The 9,457-nt window shown below is 36.4% G+C and overlaps 1 protein-coding gene across 1 annotated transcript in view; it reads right to left on the reverse strand.

Moving 5' to 3' along the window:
- LOC129781715 (uncharacterized) overlaps positions 1-835 on the reverse strand; it is a 1,657-nt gene extending 822 nt beyond the window's left edge. The window contains exons 1-2 of the mRNA XM_055789288.1: positions 689-835; positions 4-625 (exon numbers count right to left, since the gene is read on the reverse strand). Coding sequence (XP_055645263.1) covers positions 4-625; positions 689-751 — 685 coding nt within the window. The 5' untranslated portion in view covers positions 752-835. The remainder of the gene's footprint in view (positions 1-3; positions 626-688) is intronic.
- Between the last annotated feature and the right edge of the window lie 8,622 nt (positions 836-9,457).

Raw genomic sequence — 9,457 nt, forward strand, 5'->3', positions numbered from 1 at the left:
GACCATGAAAACTGCTGCTCTTCTTGGTAACGGAGTCGATCTGCTGTTTTATCTCGTTTATCAATTTCAGCGACTCGTTGAACCTAATCTGCTTCATATCGTCGCGCACGATCAACTGCGACCGAATCCTCTCGATTTCGTCAATCAGATGCCGAAAACCGTCCGACGAGGGCGGGTTCCTCTCGTTGATTTTGAAAATCTTCTGCCACTGCTCGGGGATCGGGCAATCATCCGGGCTTTTGCAAATTTTACACGGCCTGCTCGAAGATTTCGCCGCCGGATGCTTCGGTTTCAATTTTTGCGGTGGCTGCTGTTTCCGGCGGACGTCGTCCGAACTGGACGGTCCGGAGGGAATTTTCCGTATCTCTTCACACGGTGCCCGTGTCCTTTGGGGTTCATTTTCTTGACGCCTTGGGACAGGTTTCTTCCCGCTGATGGTGGTCGTGGGTCGCTTACGGGAGGAAACCTCCATCAGCTTATTGGTTGTGATGGCTTGGGCTAGATTGGACACCATCATCGGAGCCGTCTTGGGCCGTGCTTGGTGACTTTTGCTGGAGATTTTCCTCAAGCTGTGATTCTTTGAGTACTGCTTAGCGTAGTTCTGGCGATGGGTCATAGCATATGCCTGAAGATTTGGATGAAGATTTCAGCAAAATTCAAGATTTTTTAAAAATTCGTTTACACTTACCATCCTGCAAGGACTTTCACGAAGGAAATCGCGGAAAATTTTCACACCAGTATTGGCAGCCATTGCAAACGAAAAAAGGTTTCGGAAAATAAAGGAAATAAAATAAAATTGGAGACGATAAAATTTACGTCTGAAACACTGTGAAAATTTTTCAACCCTGGCAGAGATTGCTACGATTTTTCTCCAGTTGAAAAACGTCGCGAAATGTTTCACCCCTCTGTATGTAACACATTTGTGCCTACTATTAGGCGCAATCACATGTTGCCAAGAATGAAAGCGAAAGTTCATTCTTCTCCATGGCAGCCGACGAGAAAAGGGGGTTTCCGAGATCAAGTTCATGGTCTACAGAGAGACGAGTGGTATTTGCTCGCATGACCGGATTCCAACGGTAAGTGCTGCTGCTGCAATGAGACCGCTAAGAAGGCAGGTACAAAACGTAGGTGCAAATAGTAAACAGGTTGGTAGGTAGCCAGGAAGAAATACTTGAATTTTATGACGTTTATGATGCTCGGCCCCATGTGCTGAGCTGCCTAGGCGATAGAGTCGATGCTCTTTGCGCGCTCGTGCCGAGATATGTAGTCATGAAATGTACGTGTGATTAAAGGCGTGAGAATAACGTGACTCGCGATGAGGAAAGAGGCACTTTGAGGAAGATGATAATGAGGGGTAGTGCTTTCATACATATTATTATCAAACACTATGTAGAGGAAATTACAGCTGTATACTGGAGGGCAAGAGATCGTAGTATGGTGTCGTTTACACGAAATTGATCTTTAACTTCTGAAATGAGCTTTTATTGCAATACAAGCACGAATTAGTCACTAATGGCGACAGTGTACACACACAAATCAGTTGTCGGCACGTTACTATTGACGAATTTAGTTTAGATTTACAACCAGATGGCGCAGCGAGTAAAATTATGATGTTTTATTTTTTAAGTTTGAAATTTGTAAAAAAATCTGCATTTTTCTCAAAATTCCCAATTTTAAGTATTCTTTCTACGCTAAAAGGTTAGAAACTCATCATTTTACAATGTGGTACGTATACTATGGAGAATGGCTTGGTATAAATGTTGTAACTATAATTTTTCTCAACTAGGTAAACGATGAGTATCATGTGTAAAAATACTAAAAATGCTGCAAAACCTTCTTGTATATAGAGACCGATACGAGAAGGATTTGCAGTATAATCAATGATATCATCCAACTTAATAAGATATTGATTTCATTTCCATTGTTCACAGTACTTGTAACCTGTATGCATTATCAAACTTCAAATTTACGAAGATTATCTATGACTTTGGTCAAATCGCGTGTTGAAACCATCGTAAATATACAAAACTCTAACTTTCATACCATATACTGACGACATTCAATGGTTGGAATGAATCTAAATAGAAATGAAATTAGTATTCACGACCGATTCTTGCTTTTAAGTGCGTAGAATAAACAATCATCATCACTTTTGTGGTTCTGAGCTGATTGAGCTTTACGTAAATTCGTCAATTCAAATGTACGTAGCCTTCAAAAAGCTAAGAAGTTTGATTATTGTTCTTCACCTTCGATTCGCTACGGCTATCTCATAGCTTGATAAAACTTTATTGAAGCTTTGGAGAGAGTAACGATAAATTCTGAGAAAAATATTCAATGGCAGTTTGTAGTTTACCCCGGGGGAATCCAAAACCCTCTCCTGTGCTGGAAAAGCAAACCGGGTCCTTCTGATTGAAACTGCAAAATCGGAAATGAACGTCTGTTAGACGCACCCGGCTCAATATATACGAGGATAGTCAGTCCGATAAATACTTAGCTTACAAAAAAAAGCTAAGTATTTATTCGAAAAGTGGCGATTTATTTCTCAACATAGTCTCCTTTTAGCTCGATACACTTGACCCAGCGATGCTCCACCTTCTTTAATCCATCTGAAAACCACGTTCTCTCAAGGTCTGCAAAGCAGGCCTCCGTGGCAGCGATAACCTCCTCATTCGACTCAAATCTGTGCCCGGCGAGTGACTTTTTCAAGATTGGAAACAAAAAAAAAGTTGCGCGGGGCCAAATCTGGAGAATACGGTGGATGGGACAACAGTTCGTAGTGCAATTCGACCACACACGGTCAAAACAAAACTATGAGTCCGATTCGGCTGAAATTTTGACAGTAGCCGTTTACGATAATGTACTGCACGATAAGTAATCTCTCTTGTGATACTGACACCATCGTATGATCAGGCTAAGTACTTATCGGACCGCCCACGTACGTTGATTGGAACGTATGCATTCAAAAATGGAATGATTTCTGGTGGCGATGAAACTACCAAAAATAATTTAATAGAACAATTTTTCCTTTAAAATTAACAAAAAACTAGAAGTTGGTTATATCTGTGATATAACCACGAGGTAGACGTAGGACTATTGCTTGCTCGGTAATCATTTGTTTGAATCCATTCTCAATGAATGAATGAATGAATGAATGAATGAAAGAATGAATGAATGAATGAATGAATGAATGAATGAATGAATGAATGAATGAATGAATGAATGAATGAATGAATGAATGAATGAATGAATGAATGAATGTACGAATGAATGAATGAATGAATGAGTTTTTTGAAAGATTGAAAGAGCTGAACGTTTTTCTTATCTTGTTTTATGAGCAGATGACACATGTGATTCAACTCTTTGAACTTGTTGGTGACCCTGAAAAGAACCGATGGGTTCGCTTGGCTTCGTAGAATCAACTGGAGATTTTTTGATGTTTTTTTTTTTGTTCGATTTTCTGTTCTTGTGCGGTTTATTTTCTGCGATTTTTTTGTGCTGTATAGGAAAAGAAGCATATTTGACGAAGTTATCGTCCATTTCGTTTTTTTTCGATGGTTTATATACATTTCAGTGCGAAAAATGGATATTTGCGTCTCAATTATCCACTTCTGAAATCATTCCCCTCCTCCCATCAAATGCTCTAAGTTTTTCTAAGTTTTTGCATGACATGATTTCTAACAGCAACACGTTTCGACATGCAACTAAAAGCACAAAACAGCCACGCGCAACCGAAAAGGCAAAGTGTCCCATCGCAAAGCAGGGCAACAAAAGGAAATTGAACAGTGAACGGCGTGGATTTGAGTTTTTTTTTGGGGAAACTTTTTTTTATGCGGTCCCTATCTACCGCCCAAAAAAGTTTTTTTTCAAAATGTGTACCGAACACGATTTTTTAAAGCTACTTGGTGAGGTTTTGCACGATTTTTCTTATGCGATTTTTTTATGCGGTCCCTATTCCCCGCACAAAAAAAGGTTTGCCTTTATTTTCTTCTATAAATAAAACACTTATTTTATAAAAAATACATTCTATTTAAAAATGATGCTTATATGTTTTTACTTCTATTACTTCTTAAACATGGATTTGTTGTATTTGGATGTTATTTGCTGCGAAAGCATAACAGAGCCTGTAGCTTCTTTGTTCAGTTCTCCATAATCCTTAGTGGCTAATATTCCTTTCATTGTTCCCATACCCAGTCTATTTATAATCTTAGTTTTATTACTTCTATTACTTTGTTTCTTACGTGAGTAAACTTCCGCTTGCAACCGACGCCTGTCCTTTCTTGGACATTTCCGCAACTGTACATGATTAGTATTGTGATTTGTGATGCTATGACTACGACAACAAATGTCTGACACCAATGATTTATCACCAGACTTTCATAAAATGGCCGCAATTTGAATTTGAAATTTGTGTGTTTGAGTACTTATTAAAATAGACCTTTTTAATCCTGACGCTTTCTTTGTAGGCTGATCAAATAGTTCAGGAATAAAAACGGGACACGTAAACCTAAAAACCTAAACAATTTTTTTTTAGGAATTTTAATGATTTAATAAAACCGAGAATAAAACCAATCAATCAAACATTCTTAGATGTACCTGCTATAAAGAAGAAAAATTTGGACGCTGAAGAGATTTTAAGAAGAAGATTACGATTTTCGGAAACTTCATCATAAAATTTGTCACACTCCAAATCAAAGTTCTGTTTGACAATTTTCATAGCGTTTATGTCGTGACTTCTCTGTTGTTCAAATATTGATCATCGTATAAAAATCTTTTAACTGCTGAGTTACTGCTAACCAAACACAAAACATAATCAGTAAGCTTCACGAATTCCTTGAAATTTCTTTTGCTTTTCGAAAATACACGATGATTTGCAACGTACGTATTGGTACGTATTATATGTTTCAACTTTGTTACCTCATTTATTATAATTCCTGTAATCTATATGAACAGGAAGTTTACTAATGCCACCTTGAATCTCTGGCAATTACGGAATGAACTTTAATATAATACTGTTATGTTTCTCCTAAACTATACTTCCATTCCTCAATGCACTGCTTCGCGGTATCATAATAATTTTCCATAATTTTTTCAACTAGTCCTACGTCAAAACTACGTCCTTCAGTAAGGGAGCCAAATCTGAAAACATGTCACCATTTTATGAGATAGTTTTAACGTTGATAACTATTTTCTGCTGCCAACGAAAATTGATGATTTGCATACCAATCGATTAGGAAAATATCTGAGAATTGTTTGATATGTTAAACATTACACTTCCTTGATCCATAAATTGTTTAAATTAACAATAATTGGAAGCATATCCATTTTCCCATACATTTGTTATGTGCGTATCTACCTGTGTTTTCTATCCGAGTAACGAGTGGAGTCGTGAGGTATAATTTCTCTATACCACCGTGTGTAAAGCGCTCGCACGAACTGCAAATGTAGCGCTCGTTCGTACGGACACTGTATTGCAAGAAATCCCACCGCCCGTTTATAACTTATTGGGTATAAATTCACAATTCACGATTTCTAATACTCAGTCTCGCTCCAACTAGCACGCAGTTTGTAGTCTCTCCTGATGATGATGTCACACACAACGGTTTTGCTCCATACAAAATTTAAGAGCAAAATCACTTCAGAGGATCGATTTTGTTTGATGGTATGGGTAGAGTTTTCTCAAAAAAGTCTGGTTTAGATAGCTTACCATCAACACAAATGAACAGATAGAAGTGCAACGGAGTACTTCAGAGTCATTCACTGCTGTTTTTGCATCGAAAACAATGAGATGTTTGGGTAATTTGGCATCAAATTAATAAAATCCGGAAGGTCATGGCATGGTTTAATAAATAGAGGCTTCATATTCTGGACTGGTCAGCATGCTTACCAAATCAAAACCCTCTAAGGAACTTATGGGGAGTGATTGGACGAATAGTAGATGCAGTTTACAAGCAGTATGAGTGATTTGAAGAGCTTAAATGAGCAGTATCCTCTGCGTAGAACGAGATACACACTACAACATGGCGCAGCTTGATCGAAACCACCACGAAAGGGTTATTTGAACTGATTGAGAACTAAAGATGACCTACGAATTAAATGGTTTCCGGAATAGAACGCTGCAGAAAACGACTGCAACAGAAACTACCACTCAGAAAAAATGTAGTCTAGAAATATTGTGGCGCGGTGTTGTATTTCAAAACAGAAATTAACCGGGCAAAAGAAATTAACCGAGTAAACGTATTTTTCCCGCGCCACAATATTCTAGCCTACAACACTTTTTCTCAGTGGTTGTTTCTGTTTCAGTTGTTTACTGCTGCGATTTATTCCGGTCACGGAATTTGATAATTCATGGTCAATTGACGTTAATTTTGTGAAGGAGTGAGAGTTTTTCCATCTGGTTTTATAGTAATGAAACACTGGAATTTTTGCTGTTTTAATGTTTCACGCCTGAACACAACAATAAAGTTGAAATGTCCAGTCTTATAAATGAAGATAGTTATTGTATTCTACACTATATACTTTAATTCAACCAACTTTTAACATATCTCTGGAAACTCAGACAAAATAAGTGGTTCTATAGTTGTGAAACGCAGTTATTAGCTTATAAGCATTCCATTTCGAACAAAAATTCTTTTCATTAGAATAAAACGATGGCCCTAATACGTTTTAAAATGTCCATAGAGTCGCTATAAAACCGTGGCACTCAACGTGTTAATCACTTGTGGTTCGCATTTATTTCATATCACCCAAAACTGGACAAACAGTAGGAGAGATGTAAGCAGTAATGCGACCACAATTGAAAACAGTATAAATACAAATACCCACTAATTGACATAACGGGAGCGCAATATGCTTCTGGTACATGCGCACTTCGGGACCACATTGGCGAGAGCGCAGGAGCGCTGTGTGCAGGGTTGCCAATAATATTTTTGAAAAAACTGGAAGATTGCTCTTGAAAAAACTGGAAGAAAACTGGATCCTGTGAAACCTTTTTGTTTTAAGAAGACCGGCTATGATTTATCTAAATTGATTTTTTTACCCGTTTCAATGCTTGAGAATAGATTATTTATGCTTCGTGTAGTATTTATATGCAGCGCATAAAACTGTAACTGTAATTACTGTGAAACAATATTTGAGGGGGAGTTTTATTTGGACAAAACTTGAAAAGTTTCGTATTTATCGCTTCATAAAATCCATAAAATCGCTGATAGAAGAGCGTAGCAAAACTGCCTATAGTTCGATACCTCAAAAAGGTACGGATAAGCATGAGATACGAGATAAAATACCAAAAAAAAACCATAAACAACTTCTCATAATCTTATTTAGATACTCAAATAGCCACAAACAAAGTTGCTCGAGTATTACTTTGGTACTGAAATTATAAAATTTTGGTATTGAGAAGCTATTTCTCTCATTTTTTTTGTATTATTCATTGCTAATTTACATCTTATATTAGGCTAGTACAAACCAAGTTTCGGTATCAAGATCAAGATGAGGGACCCTTAAATATTTTCTCTAGCTCGAGGAAGTACTTTTGAAAAATTATGCATAGTATGCTTTCTTGTAAAATATACACTATGGTTCACATGCATTTTATGCAAAGTATGCATGGAGTTTGTTTGCATTAATTAAATCAACTATATTTAGATCTAAAATTCCTTTGAGTGACTATGATAAACTAATTTCCCTTTGTTGTAAACGGAAGCAAAGATGCTTGGGTTTTATTCTCATATCAATTAAAATCAATGGAAACCATTTACTCTATGGCCTTCTGAACTTCAGAATGTTTTGGAGGATCTATAACATCTGATATTTATATAAACTCAGAGCCAGCATAGCACGCGGACTCTATGAACTATTTTGAGTAAGTTTCCTTCCTATGAACATTGTACCAGTCGCGAATGGAATGGTAGATCAATTGGTCTGAACTTCAGAATGGTTTGGAACATCCGATATTTACAGTCAACTCTCCCTAACTCGATATCCAAAGGAACCATCGAGTTAGAGAGGTATCGAGATACAGAACATTTTTTCCTAATTTTTTTTATGTCTTAAATTGTCATATATTAGGGTAAGTGTCTCAATTATGGTATGAATTTGAATTTTTGATTCATTCCCTTAAAGTGAAAAAACACCTTTCTCATATAAAAAAAAGAATCCAGAATCTTTCAGGAGGTGATAGACGGTTATATTTCACAAAAAAAAATCCTCCAACGCATATGTTAGAATTTCAACGATGACAGACTTATAGAACTTTTTCTTTGTTTCGAATTCTGTTGGCTCAAACTGACTCTACATTGAAAAGTATGCTACGTAATCCGATTTTGTTGCTTTTATTTGAAAGATGAGAAAATTTAGTACAGGATATAGTAGTGGAACATCTAAATTAGTGGATTAAAATAACATTTTTGAAGTGGAAAATTTAAAAGTTTTTTTTTTATTTGTAATTATTAATTTTATCCTAAATATTCATACTAAACTTGATTGTTTCTATCAATTAAATTAAAGCTCTCTAACCTCTCTACAATTGGTTCTTTGACGCCCAACTTCTATCTCTCTTAATTTCGCTGCAATATCGATATAAACAATTCCTGATGAAGATTCAATCAAAATCTTCAAAAATCGCGATTTTTAATCCACTGTACTTATAAAAGCCACTTAAATTTCACCTTAATGCTGAAAGGTTAATTTTTTTTCTTGAAATTATTCATATTTGAATTATAAAAAAAAACTTTTTTTTTCAAACTGTATACAATCGAGTCCTAAATTTTACATAATCGAATCATATATAATCGAGTTTGTATATAATCGAGTCCCACTTGCACGAGGCACTAGGTTAACAAAGAAAATATTGATTAAGTATGTTACTCAAACTGAATTGTAACGATCACGCAGGAACTGTTCAATCACAAAGAAATGTTCGAATAGTTTCACAGAAACATTTTCAGTTGATTTCAATATTCCGGACATATTCTTCAGGTTTGATTTAACGTTCGAATTAACATCTCAATAGAACTACTATCTTCAGCGTTTTTCTCAGGTTTTTCAACACTTTCCAGTATATCGGTATCTGGCATCAGATCACAGCAAATCACGTTTTGGTCCTTTTTGCACTAATTATTAAAAGACATTGAGCAATCGAACGGTATTGTACCGTCGACATCGCTCACGACACATTGATTATGCCAGCGGAATATCACTCCCGTCCATGTTGGTTGTGCTTTAAAGTTAGGATTTCCCAGTTTCTGGACAAATTCTCAAGCCATATCCCGAAGAATAGAAGAGGGGTAAATTATTTTGTCTAGCTTGACAAGACAAAAATTCATTGACCGCTCCAGCTTCTCGATTCTGACCAACCTTATATGCTTTTGGTCTAGATACAATTTTCCATTCCGATTCCATTTTTACTTTAGTTTGAGTAGTGTTGATACCGCACTTTGTGCAATACTGAAATTATTTG

The sequence above is a fragment of the Toxorhynchites rutilus genome, unplaced genomic scaffold (assembly GCF_029784135.1).
Source record: "Toxorhynchites rutilus septentrionalis strain SRP unplaced genomic scaffold, ASM2978413v1 HiC_scaffold_188, whole genome shotgun sequence".
NCBI classification, from domain to species: Eukaryota; Metazoa; Arthropoda; class Insecta; order Diptera; family Culicidae; genus Toxorhynchites; species Toxorhynchites rutilus.